The 26,081-nt window shown below is 39.4% G+C and overlaps 1 protein-coding gene across 3 annotated transcripts in view; it reads left to right on the plus strand.

The window, feature by feature from the left end:
- cfap299 (cilia and flagella associated protein 299) overlaps positions 1 to 26,081 on the plus strand; it is an 83,308-nt gene that overhangs the window by 1,644 nt on the left and 55,583 nt on the right. For 2 of the 3 annotated variants that reach the window (XM_080895056.1, XM_080895058.1), the window contains exons 2-3: positions 653 to 795; positions 17,822 to 17,912. In XM_080895056.1, the coding sequence (XP_080751182.1) occupies positions 653 to 795; positions 17,822 to 17,912 (234 nt within the window). The remainder of the gene's footprint in view (positions 1 to 652; positions 796 to 17,821; positions 17,913 to 26,081) is intronic. The other variant, XM_080895057.1, reaches the window with a different exon arrangement.

A 26,081-nucleotide genomic window follows, 5' to 3' on the forward strand; every position in this document is an offset into this window, starting at 1 on the left:
GCTCAAATCATCTGTTTGAGTGGATTTTCAGGCCAATTTTAGGACCAGCAAAGGTCTGAGACTCATTTCTGGTCAGCCACATCAAAGCTGAAGGAAAATATAACTTTTCCTCTTGGGTGCGGACACAGGCCCGGCTGCTGGGATTTTGGGTATGAGGACATGTGGCAGAAGCTTTGATCTAACAAGCCACTGGGTTTGACGGCGAGATTTGGTTTTTAGATGATGACTTTATGGCTTTGCTTTAATGACAGCAGGTTTGCAAGTGACGATCGGAATAATGTAGCTAAAAATCCCTGCTGACATACATTAATGCTCACACTTACAACAGAAATAGATCTGGAAATAGGAATGAAATCATCCTGAACCCATAAAACTAAAAATGTGGTGGTGTCGGAGAGCAGGTCATCGCTTCCATACTTTTAGGCAGGGCAGTGAAATGACACCTTTCAATCGAAAGACAAGCGTGACAAGTAAATCCTAAAAACCAGCTGAGAAAATTTCAAGTTTTATCTGTCAGTACTCTTGTGGTGATTAGTGAGTTGAGAGGCCACAATTTGTAAATTCGGCACTGCAAACGTCTGACAATATCCAGCCTTGACTGTAAAGCATGCTCCCTCTTCTTCACTGATTCTTCTTCTGTTCTCATCTCAAGCAGAAGGAGTTGGCCCTTAAGCTGGTGGAACACGGCCACAGGGGCACGGTCCTGAGCAGGGAGGAATTTGAGGAGAGGAAAGCAGCTGTGCAGGCTGCAGAGGCTGCAAAGAGCAACGCTTTCTACGACAGGAGCCGGCCAGTGTGAGTTAACTTCTCACTGACCCCACTGTGCTGTCTGAGGTGTTGTCCTTACGACTGACCAGGAGAGACAGATTCACACAAAGCACCAGTTAAATGCTAGAAGAGGTTGGGTTATATTTGGAAAATTAAATGAGGCTGTTTACAGTCCGAATGTGGTCAGAGGATTTTAAAATCAGTCACAGTGGAAAGGGGAAAAAAAAGTTACTGTTCTGTAGTTCATTATATTCACTTCTCATTTAGTGTGAAAGAATAATATTTTAGTTGAGTGATCCTCAGTCTCTTCCTTGGGTCTTTTTCTGTAGTTGCGGTTGAAGCCAGGGGGCTCCCCGTGAATCAGTTTCTGTGCTTGAGCTGTTTCCATTCCTAACCAGATCTTATATCCCGAGCCATATTTTTGTCAAAGTACCAACTTTTCTGTGTAAACAGTGTCACAGCTCACGTCAAGCAAATTTATTTGTCTTTACTGTTGGGGTGTTTCACATCGTTTCAGATTTGCAGGGGTGCATAATGAGAAGGAAAACCTAAGCTCCATCTGGTGGACTTTGATCCCTTGTTAAAGCAATAATATGTAACTATTTTCTTTTTAAAATAACAACTTCAAAATCATTTTGATGGTACACTGACTTGTAATAGGGCGAGCGGCTTCTCTTTCAACGCCTGCTCTGGCAGTATGTAACGTGGGTGAGTGGGTACAAACCTCCGAGAGAACTGTGTTGCCAAGAACACTGAGAGCGGAGCTCAGCAGATCAGCTACCGAAGACACGGTGCCCAGCAGCAGACGACTGGTGGAACAAGAGGAAGCGGCGTGCAAGAAAGCTTTAGAGGGGTAAACTGATCGGGCTTCTATAGAAGTTTAAGATTAGCGCAACCAGGTTAGCTAGTCCTGTGTTTGTTCCAGCCAAATTTTGTTCACTGTATAATAAATTATACCCGCTCCAGCTAAGATTAAACACACAAAAGGAAACAAGGAGCTATTTAGCTTTCTAATGACCAAAGCTTGGCTCAATAACAACTTGCCGGACTCAGCATTTTAGCTTGATTCGTCTTTTTCAAGTGGGCCAAGACTTGAAGTCTGGGAAAAACAGATGATGGCGGGTCTGCACATGTAGGTTGGTGCAAGAACTGCGCTGTGATTAACAACTGTTCAGTAGTAGAGAAATATATTACAGTCAAATACCCACCGCTGTGTCTTGTTTGATGTTTGGCTGCGTTAGCAAAGTCAGGCTGTACTCCAGTGTATGAACAGGGATTATTTATTATATATACTGTTTTTTTTTTCTTTTTTCTTAGACATAAGCTCCATCTGTTGGGTTAGCTTACTGTTGTTTTTACACATATCTTGACAGATACGGTAGTAGAATTAAAACTTCCACAAGGAAAGAGCTTTTTAAAACCTTATGTTGGCACCAAACCTTTAGTTTTTTAATTTTGGGGCGATCGTGGCTCAAGAGTTGGCAGTTCGCCTTGTAATTGGAAGGTTGCCTGTTCGAGCCCCGGCTCCAACAGTCTTGGTCGTTGTGTCCTTGGGCAAGACACTTCACCTATTGCCTACTGGTGGTGGTCAGTGGCGCCAGTGTCCGGCAGCCTTGCCTCTGTCAGTGTGCCCCAGGGTGGCTGTGGCTACAATGTAGCTTGCCATTACCAGTGTGTGAATGGGTGGATGACTGAATGTGTAAAGCGCTATACAAATACAGGCCATTTACCATTTAATACGAACCATAAGTAACCGAATAAAGGTCATGTTTTTATTAAGGCTTTAAACCAGACATTAATTTAGGTGATGTCAAAGTGGCTTTGTCCATCCATGGTGTCTCTGGCTGGATCCATTCTACCCTTGTTCAACATATATTTTGGCTAAACCACCAAGGCACAGCATCCATGGCAGCAGACATCTACACATTCACCAGTAAGTTCTGCTTAACACCAACAACAGGTGGAGCTTTTAGACTGTTACTGAGCAAAACTCTAAAAACAAAACAAAGTACTGTAGCTCTCAGCAATTTTGTTTGTGGCAGATGATGGTTGTCAGTATTTCAAACCTCACCAGTCTGACTAGGTGTTCATCAGTATAAAGCTACTTGCATTTAATCACACTGTGTATTCATGCAGTAGTGTTCAGAAGGAAAGTACCAGTTTGTTTTTCTCAAATGATGGAGATGGTGTGCAGGTACAATTACACATGAGGACACAAGTATTTGCCCCTCACTATTAATAATAAATGTTTGTCCTTCTTTAACAGAGCAAGAGATTTTTAACATAGCACTTTGAAACATACTTTCTTTAGAAAGCATCAATTATTTCTGTTATTTCTGATTGCTTTCAGACAAAAAAAATACCAGGGCCAATGTTATAAGGGATCGTTAGCTATTTTTAGCCATAGCACAAACCGCTGGCATGCAATGATATTCTTTAATTTTGCAATGCTCTAATCTATAAAATCAAGTTAAGACTAAGGGATTTTTTTTCTCCAATTTACGTAGTATCAAAACTTCAGCAAGAGTTTGAGATGTCACTTGAGAAAGCATCATGTTAAACACAAACGAAATCAGCAGAAAATGCATATACAAACTTATCACAGTGTTTTCAAGTGTCAAGAACTGAAGCGAGAAGTATAATCAGAAATTCAAAGAGAGCCACACAGTGCAGCACCAGTCTGGCAGAGGTAGGAAGCAAAGATTTGAACGACTGGGGGAAAAAAGTGAGAGATGTGTCTAAAGACCCAAGAACATCTGCCAAGACACTAAATTACTTAGCCAAGTTGTAAATTGTAGTCTCAAAGGAGACAATCATTGGCACCCTGCACAGTAAAAAAAAAAAAAAACAACTCCACTTCTGCAAAAGAGATGCCTTCAAGCCAGACTGAAGTATGCTAAGGACAACCTGAAGACAGATTATATATACTGGAAGTCTGTCCTTTGGTCAGATGAGGTGAAACTAGAGCTCTTTGACCCCAGAGACAATGTTTACATTTGGAGAAAGAAGGAAGAGATGTACAACCCAAAGGACACCATCCTCACAGTGAAACGCTGTAGAGATGCTCAAGTGTGCCTGGAACACCTTGAATTCTGTCAGGGTGGAAGGAATCGTGAAGAAAGAAGGATTCTGAAAGAAAAACTCAAGCAGTCAGTAGCAAAACTGGCTCTGGGTCATTTCTTTATCCTCCAACACAACAGTGAGAATGTCACTCCCTCCAGAAGACCAAAGTTAAAGTTACTGACCGGCTTGCACAAAGCCCTGATTTAAATCCCATTGCAAATTTATGGGGTGAACTGAAGACCAAGGTCCATGCCAGAAGATCATCAAATGTTGAGGAGCTTGAGAGATTTGCCAAAGAAGAATGGATTTGCTCAGGAGGCGTGTTTGAGAGACTTGTCGAAAACTGCAATAAATGACTGCAGGCTGTTATTCAACAAAAAGGATTCACACTTGAGTATAAGCATCAGGGGGGTAATAATTTTAACCCTGCTAATTCTTGGTTTTTCTGAAAAAGAAATCTTCATTGGGGGGCTAATAATTTTGTCCTCATCTGTAAAAAAAAAATACAAATGAAGCAAGCAGTAACTTGACTTTGTCTGATATCAACTGAAAAATTATTATGTTGACATAGACTTACTGTTTTTGAACCGCAACTGTATATGAGTCATGTTTTGTTTTGTTTTTTAATTTATGCATCATAGGTCACTATATCGTTTAGATTCTCCCTGTGGCTATGAGACACAATTTCTGTCTTCCTGAATGAACCATGTGTTGGAAAGGAAATGCATTTTTGGCAGAAGTTCTGCACTGTTAATAAAAGCCTGACAGGTTGTAAAATTAGATTTTTTTTCCTTATAGCTCTGATTTGCATGGCTGCATTTTTTTTAGCACTTTATATTATTTTAAAAAGACAGAGAAAATGAGACCAGCTCATCAACTTCACATCCTCTGACTTTTGTTTGAACAAGGTCTCCCTGTCTGTTTAAATTTAGATATAAAAAAGAATCTTAACAAAAATAAGCCAAAACTACAAACTGAAGTCCTCTATATACTGCCCGGGATAGTGATCACACAGATATTTGATAAAGCCAAGTGTTTGTGGTGTCTACTTTGATGACAAGCCAGACAGGTAACATCATATACACACACACACACACACACACACACACACACACACACACACACACACACACACACACACACACACACACACGAGTATCCAAACATTTACCTGCTAGGTGTTGAATTTGATTGAACCCTCAGATGGTTATCCAAACGTGCAGATGTCTCGTCGTTCCCCCTCCCCATGGCCCCCTAAACATCAGTGACACTCGTGAAATGGGAGCCTCCACACCTGCAGTTACAGTGATATTAGGGCACAAAGCCTTTCATCTTGTCCCAACAGGATCCACGGAAATGTTGTACTGGAACATTGGGATGCTATACACACAGTAGTCTGTTCCCTTTCCAAGAGCTACATCCATGAAACCGTTTCCAAAGGCTGTGATCATATTTGTAAGCTCTTAACAGTGTTTGGACTACAGAATTGGATTCTTCACATTATCCAATCAGACCGATTTTAAATGAATACTCCAAGGACGATTGATCTTTGTAAAAGCTTTTGTTTTTAAGCGGCTCTGAGAGATTTCTAGCTTGCTTCTTCTTAGAGGACAGCAGCTGTTGTCAGCTTGGATTTACAACACTTAGAATGGATTATGTCCCGTAGTCACCGTGGAAAAAAACCCATCTCCCTGTCCATGAAGTGTTCTTAAAGGATTCATTCAGCATAATCAGCTTCTCAGCTGTTGATTCATATGTTGACTGTGTTTCAAACAACTGTCTCTTCTTTCTTTTTTTTTTTTTGTAAGAGCTTTGAGAGCAAAAGGAGGCAAGGAGGAGCTTATATTGTAAAGTTGACCGTACTGTCACCCATTAGTTTGCTTGAAGGCTTGAGTCAGCAAGCCTTCTGCGTTTTGGCTATTGCCATCTTGTTTATTTTAAACCAGGTGTCACGTCAGAGTTGACATAAACTCATAAATTCAGCTGGAAAATGGTTACTGGGTACTTATGGTTAGACTTCTTTTACCACCACAGAAGTTTCCTGATGTTGTGCATTAGAATGTACTGCCCAACATCCACACTTCTGCATTGGCTTCACTTTTTTTTTCAAAGGTTTAGAGAGTACTTTGTTCATTTAGGTCCCAGTTACAAAGGCCTTGAGACTGGTCAGCAACCGTCTGGTAACCACTGGTTGCTAGGACAAAATGTGTATTCCCAAACCAGTAGTTGATTGGCTGCTGGAGAATTCTGTCTGTTTCCAGGTGAACTTGGTCGCAATGAGGGTGCTACACAAAAAGCACTCCTTGTGATTGCTTCGGTTGTTCGCAGATTTCTGCAGTTGCACAGAAGACTGATCTGCAAACACTCATTGTTTACTCTCTTTACTCTCTTTGCTTACCTCTAATGAAACATGGAGAAGTGTGATGCAGTATGCAAACATTTACTTTCAAAGTTGTCTTACACCAAATGTGTTGTTGCTGCATTCAGCATATTTCAGTAGGTGCAACTTTTACTTTAAATGTGAGCATTCAAATTTCTGGTTTGCAACACACTATTTCAAGTTTCACTACTTTTTGGCGAGGTGTTTGCGAGTGTTGGCAGACTTGTGATTGCAGCAACATGCTAGCAACCAAAGTAATCGCAATGATGTTTTTGGCACATTTTATACCAAGTTGAGCAATCAGTTACACACTAGCGACTGTCTGCAATCTCCAGCAATCACTTGGTCCAACTGGTCATGGAATACAAACTTTTACACACACATACACACAACTGCCTCTGTAAATAATGGGCCATAGCTGAAATACGCCTCACTCATACATTTTATGCCATATTTTTCTGAGCTGACTTAACTCTAGCAAATGATTTTTTTTTTAATCCCGTCAAAGGTATTTAACAGACGTGTTACATTATTTCAAAAAGAAAACTCTCCATGTGGGATCTGATTCTGTTCTCTGTCAGTGATAGCTTATAGCAACGTTAATGTTAATTTTATTGCATTAAATTTAATCCTTAAATAATCATCTGCTGTATCAGCTGTCTTTGAAGTTTTCTCACACTTTTATTAGTCAGTGTCTGACCCACTCCGGTGCCAACAACCTATAGCTGACTGAGCACCTTTTCACCCCCCTCACGTATGTCTTTTGAACTGATTAACAGCTTTCATAGCTTTCCCACACTTGGAAATTTGACATCCTGTAAAAGACCTTGACATGACAGAAAAAGAGCTGTACATCATTTACAAACTTTCCCCATCAAAGTTGCACGTCTGAGCTGCGTCCCCCTCTCTGTCTAAATGCAGATTTCTCTTTCCTCTGTGGTTTTTCTGATTGGATTTCCACCACACAGACCCCTTGACCTCCTGTTGTGGTCAGATTGTGAAAACATGGGCCCCAGGATGCAAAGTACCACCTGCAATGTGGCTGAACACAATCAGTACAAGGCTCTGAAAAACGACTTTGGCAACAAAGACTGGCAGCAGCACGGTAAACAGAATAAATGTAGTTGTTGGCTGAAAAAGAAATTGTTTTTCCGTATTTTCAACAAATCACTTCTGTTTGCTTCAAACATGTGTTCTTTCCTAAAGATTTCTGCACCTGCATGCTTCTCTCATGGCACTTGGTAGCCATGCTGTTTTGGGAATGCCTTTTGCCTTCTCTGCAGGCTTTAACCTATGTCTCCCAAGGCATGTCTTTTTTCACAGTTCTGTCACTACTCTGTTTTCTCCCCCCTTCCTTTCTCTTCTCTTCAGCCTCCCTGGGCTCTCTTAGAGACCTTTAGTGCCTGCAGGTGTATAAATAGAGCTGTTTTCAATTAAGGCCTAACCTCAACTATAGCGTGCATCTGATCAATGAATGCCCCTGCACCTGTGGTAATAAAATACCAGGGGAGTGGAGATAGTGCAGTGAATGCTAATCAGATGTTGCCCTGTTGTTGCCCTGTCTCATTTTTTTAGAACAACAGGCTCCTCCTGACTGCTTGGCTGTGAAAGAGGGGGGCTTTGCCAACACATCACAAAAAAGACTGAACAAAAGAGCTGCTGCTCTCATCAGACATAAATGAAATTCAATATGTGATTTGGAAAAGGAAACTTGGATGAATGGGATGCTTAGTGAGCTGTATGGATGTTTGGCTTGGGGGAAACCAAAGGCGTTATCAGAATTTGCAAATAGTTTTAGTCTCCTGGCTTCGATTGGTGGTTCCATTTTTTGATGTTAAAATAGATTTGTTAAAGGGAAAGTTTCCCACAAGATCAAATGTACGTATTTTGTCTCTGGTATGTAGTGTTATTTCTCCATTTATATAGATTATTTGGTTGTCAGTTGCTTAGTTTTGGAGATAACTGACTTGAATCTTGAATATAAGGGATCTAAATGGCAAACATGTCCCTGTGCAGAAGTAAACATGATCTAACCACGATGCATGGCTGTCAGATTATTTCATTTATATCTCTGGCTTCATAGATTTTGAAAAAAAGATAGTGAACAACAACTTATTGAAGTTCCAAAAGAAACTTCTCTTTGTAAATGTAGAAATCTTTTTAAAGTAGGCTTCCTTGAACTCTGTGCTGGTGACTGAGTTGGGCTTTTAGGGAGAGGCAAATGCACTCCTCTGTAAAGGAAATGGGTGTGCTTGATTTTATGACATGAAATAAAAGAGAGCTTTGCAGTGGAAACGAATGCAAAAAGCAATATTTTTATCCCAAATGTCTTGTTTTCTTTATATTGGAAGTTATGGTTAATTAAATTAAAATCAGATGAATAGCCCAGCCCTACCCCTTACTGTACCTCTCACCATGTGAAGGCAAGTAAAGAAGCTCCAACATGAAGCTGCTAACAAGATTTGTAGATACTTTTTTTGTGTGCTTTCTGGAGAGAGACATTTGTGCTGAATTTGTATTCTTAATCCAGTTCACGCCAAAAGGAACTATTATAGCGAAGCTGGCCTTTTAAGATCCTATCCAAATAGTTCAGTTAATGAATATGTAGTGTTGTGTTCTTTATCAAATATTCGTACTCATATCATCAACCTGCTGCACTTTGGAAACTGCTTTGTGTTTAATGTGTGCAGAATACATCCATGTCTGGGGTCTTAGTGTTGCATTTTGCATCAGGCAGGACTAACATTTGACATAAATTCAGAGACAAACAAGAGGAGCAGCAGAGCGCTGCTGAACAGACGTGAGGCCTCGGTTTCCCTCCGCTCTGGCTCTGACTCGGGCTCAGAAGTCCATGTCAGCATATGTCCTGACCTCGCGTGCTCACGGCAGTCCTGCGAGGTTTCCATCAGGCTCCCCGCGATCTTCCTACAGTCCAAACCACAGCCACGCTCATTGTCCATTGTGCTGCTACGTTTTTACAGTCTGCCTCAAGAATTCTGCGCTCTCTAACTCTCTACTCTATATTAAAAGTGAGCTATCATTTGTGGTGCCAAGTAAAACCAGTGCCACGAACACGCACACTGCACATTTCACTGCGGATCCAACCTCCAGATACTTAGCAAAAATAAGTTTGTGTATGTGACTGACATGAGAAGCCTCACAAAGCTGATCCCAAACTCTCTTTTTTTTTAAGAGAGCCAAACCCCCCGCCACTCTCCTCCACTGCTACTCTGGTGAGGGCCCTTGGGCGACGAGGTTTTGCAGTCTCTATTACATGTGCTGTCAAGCCAATTGCCTTGCTTGCACTTTGTGATTTTGGACGGGTGTGTAAATTTGGAGCTCTCCACTGCAAGAGCTGTCCAGAGACAGACATCCTGCAAGGCTTAAGCTTGCCACCACATCCCTTCATGCACCTCACAAATGAAAATATATGCCACTTTTTAACCAGCTGGTGCAAAAGATAATAAATAACAAGCTGTCATTTGACCGAAATGTTTCCACATTTTCTTTTCGTGTATCATATTAATGATTAATAAAACAGATGTACCTGCTTACTGCTACTTGTAACACAGTGCATCAAAGTGTTGTCACTCGCTTGCTTTCCTGGAGTTTTCCAAACAAGCCAAATTTTAACAATAATACTCTGAGAGTATTTAGTGTTTTACATATATTTCCATTAGTGTCCATGTCAACATTTGCAAAAGAGATGACGGCAAATTTTAAATTCTGTAACTTTAATATCCTAACACATTGCTGTTGTAGTTTAAAAAATAGAGTGAAGCATAGGAAAAGTTTAGCTACCTTAAATAAATATATAGTTATATTTAAAACAATACTTTTATTATTCTGTGCAAACAAATTGCTTTAAAGCTATAGAAAACAGTGATTCAGTCTCTGGTGATTCATAATATCTGACTCATAATATAGCTTAGCGGCCCTAATGATGTATACAAGTAGTTTTCTACATCATAAGGTCTTAGTATTTATGTATGCTATAGTTGGCGGAGTATTGTTATGGATTCATCAGGCAAGATCTGATGGAATTGCTTTAGTTTCCATCCATCCATCCATCCATCTATCCATCCGCAGCTTGTTTGTGTCTGGGTCATAGGATTAGCAGTTTAAGCAAAGACTAATGGAGTGTCTAATTGTTTTAATTCAGTTTAGAAGATAAGCAAACTTAAATACCAGCTCCTGAGTAGTTACACTGCTAAATAAGAAGAAATTAAAAATAGAGCTCTGCAGGCTCCATTGTGGCACTGCTTTGCTTGAGTCAGTGCTAGCATGTCTACATATTGAAGCTCTCCACTGCCACTTGGAGGCACTGCCAAAGCATCAAGCAGCTGAAGTTCTACTCTTAATTATGTTTGTGTTGGTTGTGTTACAGAGAAGACGAAGAGTTTCTTAGAAATAGTCTACTTGCTTGTTGGTGTGATTCCTATTATCCTTCTCTTTGGGTAGTTTCAGTAGAAGTGCAAATGGACACCAACACAGGACCATAAATCTGCTGTAAAAAAGTTGGTGCTAAGGAAATTCTTCACTAATCAGCAGCTGAAATTGGTTGAAAAATAGTTTTAAATGATTTCATATGTGTTGCTTTGGATTACAGTGTAAGCTAATAAGCTGATGAGGAAGAAACCACATTGCTGACATGTGCACTGCAGAAAGTCATTCAAGGATGAGAGCTCGCCCTCTCATTTTAGGACTAACAATTGGGTAGATTTTCCAAAACTTTCACGTTTCCTGTTGCTCTCTTTAAATCTACACATCGGATTCAAATTCAAAACATGGATTTGAATCATTGTAGTCTTACTCTTTTTCTGTTGTTGTTTGGAGGACATTATCCTTCACTGATTACAGAGGATTTGCTTTGTATGTTTCCCAAATGGAATACATCTTAATATGAGCTCCGCTGAAAAGAAATGACAATGACTCCTTTGATCCACATTTAGAAACAAGTACTTTTTAGGCAGGCGGTACACAATATGTAACCCCCACAACTCCGAAAGCCAAGGTGGCCACAGTATACAAAGAAAAGTCAGGTATAATATCATGTATGCCACATGTGTAACTGATACATTCAGCTCATTGTAATCAGAGGTGACAGAGGATTTTATAAACCCCCCCAAAATAAAGTAAATTGTCATGCTGTGTGGAATTTCCCTTGACGTCCACCAGCCCAAAATAATATTTTCCATAAGATTCATTTTCCCAATCATGCCGAGGAAAAATATTCTGGTACAGTATGTGTTGTTTCTAAAGAAATCACTGTACTATTGAAAGTTCCCATCTGTTACACTGTTGAAAGCTGCAGGCTAATGAAATCTTCAATCTGCTAATCTTTCCTAAGAATAAAATAAGGAATTATTCTATAGCACCACATCTGTTACCTGTCATTGGATCAAATTCTCGTCCAGTGGCTGCATATTTATTTGCAAACCAGTGATTCCAAATTAAGGTGGAATGCTACTCCACTTTTCCAGAAAGAACTTTTTAATGACAGTCAATGGTGGGAAATATTTCCTGTAGCAACTTTTCACACATGAAAGACAGTTAGCTGTAGATCAAATTTATTGAGTGTGATAAAATTTCACAAGCCTAGAATAAAACAAAACAAATGTTATAAAATCAATAAAAATTAGGATTCAAAGTTTTTTTTAAGAATAGAGTCATTATTTTAAAAAATAGGACGTAAAGAAAATATACTGAAGGGAAAGATATGGGCTTTAACCAATTAATTTAAGCATGTTACAGTATTCTTGGTCTTATCTTAAACTATCGTATCTTCTGTTAAAAATGACAAATTATTTGTGGATGTCATCACTTACAGTATATTATTTTCCCAGAAAACTTGTTTGGTTTTTTTTCTCATCCTGTCAGCTCCGAAGTCCACTTATTTAAGTTTCTTCTGTCAGACTTTCTGCTGTTTTCTTGCATTAGACGTACTCTCTTACAATGCTGTTACCATTTTCTCCACTTGAGCTAGAGGTAAACATGTTTTCCTAAATAAAGAAATGGGTGCAGGACAGTATATGGGTAGCATGTTCATGCTACTGCAGATGCCTGTTGGTTTTGATTTGCTAGCTTGCGTATAGTGGAAAGAACAAAATAGGCCAGTGCACAACTTCATGAATCTGACAGTAATTTTGTGTATCTGCTTGTTTTTTGCAGGGTATGAACCTTTTTATTTAAATTATTTGGTGGTCCAAACTACAGCATATTTTAGTGGTAAAAAAAAAAGTCTCACTGTGTATCTCTAGTGGGTGAGTGAGAGTGAGTGAGTGGACTGAATGAGCGTGTGTCCATGGCTGGGCTTGTGTTTGGGGCTTCCTGAGCCTTGGCCCCTGTGGGACATAGTCCCTGCTGGACTTTTCTGCCCCTCCCCCGGATACAGATGCTTGTTGGTTCCGGGGTACGTAACTGGCCCATTAAGGCGGCGGGGGGGGGGGGGGGGGGTTCTCTGCCGGGTGCTGTGTGGTTCTTGGGCACCTGGGGCCCTTGAATCGTACCAGGGTGCCCGTTGCCTCTGGTTCTCTAGGACTCTCACCCTTTGGCCTTGGGCTCCCCATCTGGGGCCTACCTCCTTCTCTTGCTTGGATGAACGCACGGATGTGTGGTCTCAGGTCTTTGGTACTCCTGGGGGCTGTGGTTGGCGTGGTTGTACTGTTTCCATCTCTGTCTGCCTCTGGCCTTGGGTTTGGGGGCAGGCTCCCACCCTTATCAAGTACATTTGTGACAAAGACATACATAGACTCACACTCTCTCTCTCTTTCTCTCACATTCACACTCACACTATAAGAACATTGCTGATTTACGTATGTGTGTATTTTCCAGTTTTTGGGTTCCAGGTGCTGTTTGTTTGCTAAGGCCAAGCTGTATGAGAAATTATATATAAGAATCTATAATTGTAATGCAGCTGACAAAGCTCCAGAAAATACAGAATTACGGGATGACAGAATAAGATCCGACTGTTTTCTGTTGTTTTAACAAACAACATGGACTGTCAGATTTGTTTTTGTACAATCAAACAGTATACATAATCAAATGCTCTTTCCAAAAAGATATTAGAAATATGAAAACATGAATTCTCCAGTGCATCCAATAAGATTAGTCAGTGTATACTAATGAGAATAAATAGTGTAAAAACAACAGTTTAAGAACCTTGCAGCTCAGGAAGAAGCCGTCTGGGTTTTGGTATGCAGTGCAGTGGTGTGTTTACACATATATAAACACACTTGGAAGATACTGGTTATGCAGTAACAGCTGTTCACCCCCAGCAGAGGTGAACTAAACATTACATAAACTCCAGTTTGTAACACAGCGACCAGGAGTTTTTGTTGAGTTTCTGATTGTGTCATATTTTCATGTATTTCATAATTTATTGAGTTGCAGTCAAGTTAACAGGAAACCCTGTTAACTTCATGGCAGGTGTTGTCGTTGCTTTTACTGAACACTGCAATGCAACATCTGGAGGGTGTGGTTGTTATGAGATGCTGTCAGTAGGTAGTGTTGCACGATATTCGCTCTGGATGTGTTTTTCTTTCTGTTTCATGCTTTAGGATTGCTAGCTATTTAAAAAAAACAAAACATTTTTGCCCACATATGCATTTTCTACTGCATACTGTTTTAGCTACTTTCTCACTTATTTAAATGGACTTACAAACTAGCATTTCAGTGTCAGAACCACAACTAAATGAACTTCAAAAAATGTTTATCAATCTTTGATGCAAAAGGCTCATTAAAAAAAATACAAAGAAAGAACGCTAGCAGTGAGCTCTTGCACAGACATGTCATTGGAATGGTGGTAAAGATCAACGTGACTGCACACTTGTGTCATCAAGCCAGCTACACCAGCCGTGCCAGGTTACAAAAATAAAGAATAAAACAAAACTGCAATGCCATCTAAAAGACTTGTGCACAGTTAAATTCATTCAGGTATATATAATAATATTAAGTGCATAGAATTGGTAGATGGCTTGAGCTGTTTTCCTAACAAGAGATAAAGTTACAACTGTAAAATGGTCAAAGTTGTAAAGTCCCGACTGTGGGCATTACACACTGCTGTGCAGTGTTTGGCATCCGATAAGCCTTTTAACGCCGCTAAGGCCACTACTTCAACTGGACTTCCTGGATCATATTTCGTTGTCTCACTGGTACCTTAAACCGCACCACCACTAACCCAGCCCCCTGCAGTGTTTTAATCCAGCCCCGTTTAATCGGTGTCTTTTTAATAATAAGAGTTCTTGTTAGGAAAATTTGTACAAGCAAAGTAGTGTTTTCGTTTTGGCGAGCAAGGTCTTAAAAGATTTTGAAATCCCAACTCAGGAAAAACTGTCCAAGTGTTAAAGACGCAGATACGCTGACACTTGCATAGCGTCCAAAATTAGATTTATGATGTTTTCTAGCCTTTCCCCCTTTGAACTGGCACACCAACACATATTCTTTGCAAAAGTAATTTCATATCTGCCGTACAAATGCTCTTAGACAGATTTATTTTTTTCACAAAGCCAGATAATAACTGCTCACCTCCTCCCTCATTTCTTTTCTTTGAATTCCATGGACCACCTGCATGACCACAATCCAAAAACAAGACACTGGGGGCACATGGGTGGATCACTGTGAGAGTAATGCCTAGTCATTAGCCACTAATCAGCATCATTTAATAGTGAAATTCTTGTTATTCCTAAATGAGGCTTGATAAGAAATTTGTTAATTGACAGGAAACTCAAAATCTCAGCGGTCCGGTCCATATGCTTTACTGAAGTCTTACTTACTGAAGTCTCCGTGACTGTGTGTGTTGCTTTAGCTACTGGATGGGGTAACCCCAGTCACTTGCCTCCGCAACACCTGTGTTTACTTTGGGGCCTCAGTCCCCATGACCCAGCAGCAATCCTTCACTCACTCAGAAGATGAAGTGAGCTTCTAGCCTCCAAGTATGTGCTGTCCATGCACTTTTACCACTGTGTGATTCCTCTAAGACTTTCATTATGGGGTACTGGCCAAATGACTAGTATAAATTACAATCTTGGTCCAAATTCTAGTAAAGTTAAACATTTAGATTCTGTTCTGTTTTACTGTAATGTCAAGTTAATCTAAGAGCAGAAACTGCCTGTTTGTCTGTGCTTGTTGTGGATGTTAAGGCTTTCTTAAAGTGCTTTGGGAATGGAAAGTGAATTTGAGGAGCCATTAATGTAGAATATAACTGAACCTGTCTGCTCTTTGGACAGTGAAGCAGACAGAACTGGATTCAAGATGGAAGAAACAGATTTATTACCAACTCACAGGTGTCTGCAGGAACGTTTGGGATCATTACTTCCTTTCACATTGCCTGTAAAGATCCAAGTACTGAACCTCAGTACACTGTTTGGTTCTGTTATGTGTCAAATATACCTACTAAAAGAATTGACCGCATATTCAGTCAGATCCTTAATTGAGAAAGATTCAGTGACTCCTCCTACAAAAGTAAAAATTATACCTAATTTAAATTTGGTGAGTGTCCCCTTTGAGGTTTTTTAGCAATTTTTATTCACACAGAAGGCAAACATCTGCCTTTGTGTCCCAAATTTCATGCTGACGCTGTGGTTTGAAATCTATTCCTCACAACCAGGTAATTCTCTCCGTGCTCATAGCACGTTTTTCGGCCACACCAGCACAGATAACCAGCAGAATGAGATGTGCCTTTGTCTGCTTTCCCAAGATCCAAATCAAGTTAAAGGTGCTGCTTCGGCAAAATGAAGACCAGCTCACATCACAGATAAAATATAGCGCACAAGTGCCCAGAAAACATTTTGACACTGAGTAACTGTTGACTGGAAGTATTTTCTAAATATCCAGTCTTGGTTAAAAGTTCCAAATTGATTGATGAGCCCATGTCAAGAGGTGGTTCGGTGCAGATTAGTAAGAATTTTCTGTTGGATCTAAAACTTGACACCCATATAAGCACTAATATTAAAGAATTGAAAATAACACCCAGGTATTATTTTTAGTTATTTTAATAGATAGATAGAACCTTATTAATCGCTCGGGTAGATTCCTCCGGGAAATTCAGTTTCCAGTAGCAGAACACGGAAACAAATGTTTCTTTTATTGTTGTAATCCTAATATGTTTGCCTAGGTCTCTCTTGTAAATGAGACATTAAGTCTCAGTGGAACTAATAAAATCAAACCCACAAAAATACATATAGCTACATGGTACAGACCATCCAAGAAGTTCTGCTCACTCCAAGTGAGTGAAATTCTGCCATTTTATTAGTGAGTTACTTAGCAATGGTTAGCATGTGCGTCTGTGCATTCAACCCATTCCATTTATAAATTCAGATTTGCTAACCAATCCGTATGGCGTTAGCGCGCCGCCATCTCGTCCAAATACTTTCACTCCTTGCAAAAAAATAAAAAATAACTAAAAAATAATGGCAAAAAAGCTTACTTTGGTCTGTTTAACTAACTAAAGAAGAAAGAACAGTTTGTTTGGTCTGTTTAACTAAATATTTTCTGAGTTGATTAACGACCATTTTTAATGGATCAATTTGTCCCACAATGCACTGTTGGGAAATGGGCTTTGATGATATCATTACAAATGAAGATGAAACTGCATAAATATAAAGTTGAATTTAGGTGAAAAAATATTAAAAATCTTCATAGTTCAGTTCCACGTTATAAGTGAAATACTTAACTCAACACTACTTGAAAAATTGGGCATAATGCACTCATGGGAAATCTGTCGAGAATTTCAGATTTTGTTTGTGTTCATCACTGTTCCAGAAAGCTGAAGTAACACCGGAGTTGCACGTTCTACTTTATTGTAGCTTATTTAAAGGCTGTTCTGCTTCTTCTTCTTTCTTTTTTTTTTAAATTTACATTCTTTCTTCTTCATGTTTTACCACAACTGAGAAGTCACCAATGGCCTGTTTACTGCCTTTAAGATGTTAACTTGGTGTGGGTCTGATGAATGTTTTGCACAGTCGCTTCTGGATGCGTGCCAAAGTTCTGCTGCTCATACTGCAGTGTTAACTGTTCAAATATTAGTGCCAGTGTTTTTTCAGGTGTGGATACGTTTGTGTGCGCCAGAAACAAGTCTCCATGGAAACAGGCTGGCCTAAGTGTAAAAAGTAAAAAGTCATTGAACTCAGATATGATTAATAGCATCTTGCTGGAACGTTCTGCTGATTTTTGTACATTTAAGATGTATTTTAGAATAAAAACCCCTACTTATTAACAACTTAATTTGATACCTTCCGTTAAGAATTTATATGTGGAAGCGTTCTCAGAGCTAGATAAGCTTTGGTGAAGTGCTGTGGATGACATACTAGATGCTGGCTTGAGTCTGCGGGATTATACTTGCAAATTGAAAGGAAAGTCATGCAGACAGAGAGCGGAAATATCTCTCTTCTACAGTGTCAAAGGAGATAAAAAACAAATCAATGGCCAATTTTTAATTCACTTTTTCTTTATAATGTTTGATTATTTGCTCATGTTAGAGCAGAAGGGGGTCAGACTGCCCTGTAGCAACACGAAGGTGAAAAGCTTCCATTAAGAACCTTTAAGGCTTCATGTGACTTATTTTCAGGTTAAGAGAAACATTTCAAACCGTTTGAGTGTTGTCTTTTCCAGGACACTGGCAAGTGCAGGAAAAGAACTCAAAGATAACTTCCTGAAAGCCCTGGCAGAGCGAGAGGAGGCCAACCGCAGTGGGAAAATGACTGTGAGTACATTATTACAGCACTCCAATTGCTACGTAATGGGATTCCCCTCAAATATTTCTGCAATTCCATTAGGATGGGAACAAAATCCATACTGTGTCAAGTTGAGTGGAAATGCCCTCCCCAGTTCCTTCCCAAATACCATGAGACCCGGCTGCCTACCCGTTTCTGATCCATAAAACTTTGTTTACAAAAACTCAAACTACCTGGTCCCAAGTTTGCTTTTTGGGTTGAACCACTAAGATCGTTTCTAAGGGGGCCTCACCTGTGGGGCTGTGGTGCCGACTTGAAGTTATATAAACTTTTAGGGGAACACGCTCAGCTCAGTATTTCATCTGGCATTGCACAATAAAATGGAATGATTAGTCTTGCTAGTGAAGTGAGCGAAGCCCTACCCAGACCTGCTGTTTTAATGTCCTTTTGCAGATAACCAGTAAATTTAGTCTTGGACTAAAGTGGACCTTGGAGAACCTTTCACCTGTAAAGATTATCCCGAGATTGTTACTTTATGTGTACTAATCACACCGAGTTTAAGGCCCAGATGTATTGTTAGTCAAATGCGATGGAAATGAAGGCCTTCAGTTGAAGAGTCATAAAACTGCATTCTTGTTTTGTGCCGAAGGTCAAATTTCTCAAGTTGGGAAGCACTTTGTTAACTTTATTGTGATCGTGTACTTCTAACGTCAATCCAGCAGGTCTTTGGGTGACTCACATAGGGTTAGGGGTAGTTTGAGTTGGATTTTTGGAATTCATATGAAAGGTTGTCTCATGGCGTCTGCATCTTTTTCACACATCTTTTCTGGGGAATCGTGGTTGAAGAGATTAAGTTGCTAAATGTTTCTCTTTCACAGTGCAAAATGTGGGAAGGAAAGTATTTAAATTGTACTGAATGTAATTCAGAAACAAGCACTTCCTATTTAGGCCTAATGTAGCCATGGATGGTTCAGCGCTGTGACTTTGTATTCAGCGTGAATGTTTAGAGCTGAGCCCCACATATTTCTGGTCCTCACCCATATGGAAAAGAAATAGTAAAAACTTATATGTGATTACTCATGAAAGTGGCCACTTCCTCATTACTTTCATACATTGTTTTAGTAAGTGTCCAAAACATACAAGTTTCATTATATAATTTTTAAAGGGATCTTATATCTGTTTTCACTCTTATATGCTTTTCATACAAGTTTCACACAAGACAGATACAAACTTTATAAGATTTATATAGATCTTTTCCATATGGACAGTAATGCTCGTCTTCTGATTAAACAGTGCTGTCAAGGTTGTTAATAATATTTTGTGAATTTCCCCTTATATCAAAAATGCATTCTTCTATAGCTGCCTCTATTCAGTCTGAATTGCTGTGCTGTGTACAGACTGAAACATATCTGTAAACCCTGAGCTTACAAAGAGTTATTTTGATTAGTACAATACTTGCTCCCTCCCTTAAAAGGTTTCCTACTTTTCGATCCACTGATTTGTGCTGCTCTTGGTAGGTTGCGATGCCGTTATTGAATTGAAACTACCTGAATTGTTTTTTGTTTATAAATTTCAAATCCCATTATCACATTTTTGCAATTGTCCTGCTTAGAGAGTCTGGTTCTAAACCAGAATCTGAAGACGACAATGATATTTTATTTCTATAGTCTCTGGTGTTTCTGTTTAAAAAAAAAAAAAAAGTTCACTAAACTGTGTTCAAAAACCCAGTTTTAATTTTTTATACCGAACTTCATTGGTTTCTTGCATTTGTTTTTCTCCTCTCAGTATATTCTTTCATATCCTAATACATAACTGTTCTTTGGATGCATTATTTTGACTGAGCCTTCAAAATAACTGCCCAAATAACTATCTGGAAGTGTTACTGTGTTACCAAGATGGTTTCTAAGTGGCAGGACTTGCTTATTTCTGGGTTTTACTTACCCATCTGTCCAGTCTCAGACGTAGCTGTTGAGTGAGATGTTTTTGGATCACAGGCAAAACCTGTATGCTTAATTAAACCTAGATGCACTAGGGAAAGATTTCAGCTCGTGACCATGAAGCTGACTATTTTCATTGCAAACAGTTACTTTTAACATAATTCTCAGTCTTTACTTATATGATGAAAGGAATGTGGACCATTTGAGGGCATGTACACTGCATTGTTCTGCAGGGAGTGTTAGTGTTGATAGACTTCAAACGATTCACTTCCAAGATGCTGGAGTAACAAAAAGGAGTTTTGTTTGACCTCCATTTACCTGCCCCTGTGGGCTTTGCAATTATGAGATCACATGAAGTGCATGGAGGGGAGTAGGAGTAGTAACACCAAAAGCTTCCCTGCTGGTTGTTAACAGAGTAAACCCTACCATGTAAAAGCCCCCACTCCCCTTTCTTTTATCCCTTAATAACTTAAGCCAACTTTTTTCTTTCACAGAAACATCCAGTGAAAATGTATTATTTCTTCCTGCATGCAGAAAACAGAGTCACAATAAAAACAAGCAAACCGTTACAGTTTACATCCCTACCTCTGTTTTGCTGACATATTTTCCCACCTCTTCTTATTTTTCACCTTTTAAGAGTTCCCTTTGCTGAAAAATTGGATTGGGAAGATGTTTATTTTCCTTTCAGCTCTTTTCTGCTTAAAATTGAACCCACATTGGTGCGCTTAATACTCCTCCTCTTTGAAACTGTTTATGTAACAGGTCATCTTAATGCAGTTTGACGAAGCTTGACCTCATTGGTATATTTACATTACACAGATGTGTTCCAGAGACAACATTTGCACATGTGTCGACACAGAGTAAAACATATGTTGAGGCCAGTTCCATACATAGCTTCAGACTGGTATTGTACCATATGTATTGTTTATAATACATTCACTGTAATCTGTTAGTGAGCGCTGATCCCAGTGTTATTCATAAATACCACACATGCTGTATTTCCATACTAACATGTGCAAACCCCCCCGAAAAGACACAAATACAGTCATGCTGCATGAAAAATTTGGGCTCAGTTTAAATTTCTTTCCTCTTCTCTCAGTTACACCTAAAGTCCCTTCAGTGAAAGTGTAAAACTACACCTGTTTGTCTTCGATAAGGTTCGATAGTAAGACCACCCGGCATCATAAAATGTCTCTCACACTGTTTAAAGTTAGCTTTTGGAAGGACTAGATTTAAGCTTCCTACCTGCTACGCACCTCAAACCTGAAGATCAGTCCCTCCAATGCATTCCAGGTCCTCGTGTCTTCATTTTCTTACTGTGCTCTAATGCAAAGCAGTTCTCGTCCAACATGTGTTTTTACTTTTTCCTTTCTTTTTTCTTTGTGTTTGCACATTATTATTATTTGAAGCATTTAATTTTAAGTGTGGTGCATGCTTTAAAAGACCCACAATTAAACACAGACACACTCAAACACTCCCAGCCTTTCTTCTTGGTCAAATCCACAGGGTTAAGTTTGTTGCTTAAAAACTATCACATTTGAATTGAATTGAAATTAAATGATCAAATGACCTTATCTGTATGATGCAATGTGGAAGTTTTTATGGTTTTTCTTGTAAATCCATCTGGTGTCTCAAGTTTCACCTACCAAATTTCTCATAAAGGATTTCATCACTGAAAGGCTGTGAGGAGAAAAACCACACAATGGACAAGAAAGCAGAGTAATAGCTTTTCCTTTAGATGCATGACACATTCATTGTCATCTCTTGTCTGATTTGTCAACGGGGTCACTCCTTTGTCTTTCTTTTATTGTCACACTCAGCCTTTCAACTTTTAAGATTGAAATTACACCTGTCAATTAATTCACATGTTGGGTTATTCTGTCTCCTCTGTCCTTGCCCTAACAATGGTGTTAAAAAAGATTGATAGCAGACATGACTGTTGATGAAAAGAACTCATCTTTCCTTTGTGTGCTGTGTCACTGCACCCCTCCAGGAGCGTGACCTATTTAGTATTCACAGTGTTGACTTTAATGTATTTTTTAAATTTAGTTGCTTCATAAGTGTTCAGGTTGTAGTCAGCAGAAGGAGCCCTTTGCTAGCCGTCTGATCCAATGAACCTATAAGGCTTTCAGTGCCTTGCCTTTGTTGTGCTATTGGTTCCCAGACTCTGTTGCGAAAGCTGCTGCACTGCCAAAAGTTAGACACAAACAAAAGCTGCACCTGGGCAGCTCTGACTTTATTTGCACTGGGTAAGAAGTTAAGGGTTTTATCAAATCCAGGTCACACCTGCACAGGATGCCTGAGGGTGTCCATTGTTGCGAGGTTCACATTTGAAACTTAAGGTGTGCTGCCACCACCCACCCTGCTCCCTGTTTGTCTTCAGCTGTTTGTTGAAAGGCTCTGATGTTGCAATTTCACAGCCAATCTAACATTACCTATGGAAGAGCACAATTCTGTTATATATGAAGCAGGGAAATGATTGACACTTCACAGGGCTATTTAGCCAAGGCTGTGACAAAGATTATGTTATAGACTAATAAAGATTAAATAAGAAAAAATTGTCAAGCTATGGTCAAATACATTACATTTTAATATTTGAGTGGAGAGTGTTAAGTGGTAACATTGTTTTTGTAAAACATTTAGTAACAACATTTATCGTTAATTAACATTAACCTGTGGCAACGCGAGCACAACATGAAGCTTTTTATGGTTTTGTCCCGGAAAATCAGACCTCAGTTAAATTGTGGTTGTGAATTCATTAAAAAACAAAAAAGTTTACGAATGTTTCCCCTTGTTTGTCTGCTCTGAATGGGAAGTTACTCCTGATTATCCTCCTAACACCCCCACCACCACACTCCCCTGCTGTTAAAGTCAAACCTGCCAACCCACACATTCCCACCCCATCCTACCTCCTGTTGTCGTGCCAGTTATTCCTGTTAATTCATTTAACTTTGACTTCTGTTCAGTTTTCATGTTTCACTCTATTCCAAAAGAAAGAAAAGTCAGTTCGACTGTCGACCACCTTTGTTTGCTGGGTGAATCCAGTCCTGGCTGTATCCAGAACGTTTTGAAATGTTTAGTATTAATTAAACTTAAAATCTCTCTTCTTTGTTATTTAGGACCACTATATTCAAAAGTAGATTATTTTATATAGCCAATAGTTTATGAATTGAATAAGTTGCAAGGTGGCTTGCAGATGCACTGTGTGCAAATTAAAGTAGTTCCTGCAGTATGATGGAACTTCTGTGTATCGTGATACAGCACACAAAACTTTGCCCCCACTTCTTTTGGGGGCTTTTGAATTTGTACAAGAAAATAAGACGCGGTACACAAAATACTGCCAGTGAACATAAATCATGTGATTAAAATTCGCCTTAAACCATGTAGCAGTTTATTAAATTAATTCTTCACACAGCAGATTTGATTAAAACTTGTTTAGCTGTTACATTTGATGGCTAAACCTGTGCCTAGCATGTCTAAAACAGTAATGGTGAAGCAGGTGAGCAGTGTTTATCACGGAGAAAAATACCAAAACAGGAGTAATTTTACTTTATCATCCTTTAAAAGGCACTTTGTCAAACAGGCCACAAATATTAAAACAGAACTGACAGGTTGATATAGAATAGTGCTGCACATTACAAAGATATGACATGCTCAACATGTAGTTTGCTACTGAGTAACATAATATACTGTCATCAAATGGTGATGAATCACTTATTCAGTTACAAAAATGTCTTCAAGTGACTGCAGAACATAATATACCCTGAAAGTAAACACCCACCGCCTTTAAGAAGCAATTACATGTATTTCTTATACTTTTAGTAAAGCCATCAGTCACTCCGTAACAGCAGGCAGCTTCATTCAAGAATGCATTGGGCAAAATGCCTCACAATCAGAGTGTAAGGTATGTTTGCTCTCAGATCATTTCCAAGCAGCAAGGCTGTCACAGAAGTCAGTGTCTTGTGTAAGGACTTGCAAAAAAGTGAGAAAACTGTTAGGAGCTGAATTTGCATACTAAACACTGCCTGCTTGTCACCTATGATCATCCCTCAAATTAGATCCAGTTTCCAATTCTAATATTTGCTAATGTTGCCTCAAACTGCGTAACGACAAACCAGCTTTTACTGGATGACTGAGTGGTTTAAGAATTGGCACTAATATCTTTGTTTTTTGTTTTGTTTTATTATTATTCTCTATTTTAAAAGAAAATTGCAAGAAGGTCACAAAGACGTGGGTATTTTTTTCCAGTGTACTCAGTGTACTCGTCTTTTCAAACCTCTCACATGTTTGGCTTCCTTTAGTCTGGTGTGTTTGCAAAGGTTTAACCATACATATATGTCTTAAAATCATATCCTGCCAATACATACAGTTATTCTGCTGTTGAATAATGGACAATTATTGGTTGAAAATCAATTATCCATGAAAACTCAGCTCTCGAGAAAGAGTAAAACATTTCTCAGCTTATGTTCTGGGTTTTTTTTTGTTTGTTTTTTTTTTTTTTTATGTTATCCGATTTATTTTACTTTTTTGTTAGACTAATTTGGCTGTTTAGAAATTATTTTCAGTCTCCCACCCTTTCAGTTGTGGAATTCAGCTGGTTGGCCTGCGCGGCGTGTCTCATGCCCCGAGGGTACATCCTGCATAAAGGAAGTGTTTGTCTTTGGTCTGTGGGCCCAGCGAGTTCTGTATTGATAAGCTCCTGTCGCTATAGATAATAAGGTGGTCAGTCATGCAGCCCAGAGATCAAGTATAGCATTGAAATTAAAGAGGAATTCCCAGCCCTATTGCATTTCAAGCCGTGTGTGTGTCCCTGCTGCCCAGTCCCTTTGTCCTTGTCATGGGCAGTAAAAATAACAATGGCAAGTTTGATTTCAAAGCAGCAGGACCAAGGTGGACAGCCTTTAGAAAGGAAAGAGTCCTGCAGGGCTATCATATGACCTTGACTTGAATGGTCACAGAGTTGTGGAGAGGTGGGGATAAGGCCTCAGCAGTTTGCAACCATCTATCAAGTGGACAAAGAGGACATTTTGTCTGGAAAAGCAACCATTGTGATATTTGAGAATCACCTAATCAGGATCTATTTTCTTTTTAGTTCCACGGCTTGATTTTACCTGAGAGACACACAGAAATCTCTATATGATATACCCCAAATCACGCAGAAAAGTTATTTATTCATTAGCTCTTACTTCACGCACCTTCTCCTTTTTTCTTCTCTCCAGTTTTGCTGGGGCTACACTTTCTCACAGTTGCAGGTCTTGAGGAAAAGCATAACATTTAACTGTGAAATATTACTCTTGGCTGATTACAAGACATGGATTTCATGGCTAGTGTCTTAGTCTATAAAAAGAAAATGGATAGCCAGAGCATTATGTATTATGTTAGTCTGTGCAGCCAACATGGCAGCTGTGCCCTGTCTCTCAATGCATTGTATCTGCCACTGGGGGATATAGAAAGGAATTTGGAAACTAAAGATCAAACTGGCCTCATGTTTTATGCAATAATCTTTTAGAGCGCTTGATAAATGGCAATCAAACGATGCTAATAATAGATTGATCTGAATCATGCATATTTTAATTATTTGGACAGGCTCTCCTCTAAGAGAGGAAAGCTTTTGACAGGAAATAGTTCCTTGAATGAAAGCACAATTAGTTGGTTGAACTTGCAAAAGCCAAATCCAACGAGAACATGCCATGGGCCATTTGGAAGCTGTTTCAGGGTGGATGAAAGGCTTGTTTACCCATTTTTTGGGTTGTATGGAAGCCCCAAACGCAATTTCATTGTTCTTGACAATGACAATAAATAAATAAATACTAAATACTAAATACTAAATCAAACATCACATCGCACATCAGATCTGTACAAGAATGCAAGTGGCACTTATATTGGCTCGCCTCTCTGTTTTGCCACTGAAAGCCTGGATGAGCCCCACTGTAATGATTTCTCCTGTTCCCCCTGCATTCTGTGAACAGCTGCTATTGTCCAGAGACAACATCACCCCAAAATTGGGGCCCCTGGACCAATTTCAGAGCAAATGAAAACGGATACACTTAATCTAATCTCTCTGAATTTTTTCCCTTTTTTGCGTGCGTTAAAGTTGATATTCTTTTCAGATACACTGGGATCACATGTGGGCTGTGGACCATCATCATTAAAAAAACATTTGCCACTGGGAAGATTGAGAGTCATCTTAAGCTGTCTACTTGGTATCCGAGGAAGTCTTGCATTAAGTACACACCATCTGGGTGCCTGAAGAAAATATGA

Source organism: Rhamphochromis sp. 'chilingali' (genome assembly GCF_963969265.1).
Source record: "Rhamphochromis sp. 'chilingali' genome assembly, chromosome: 10".
Classification (NCBI taxonomy): Eukaryota; Metazoa; Chordata; class Actinopteri; order Cichliformes; family Cichlidae; genus Rhamphochromis; species Rhamphochromis sp. 'chilingali'.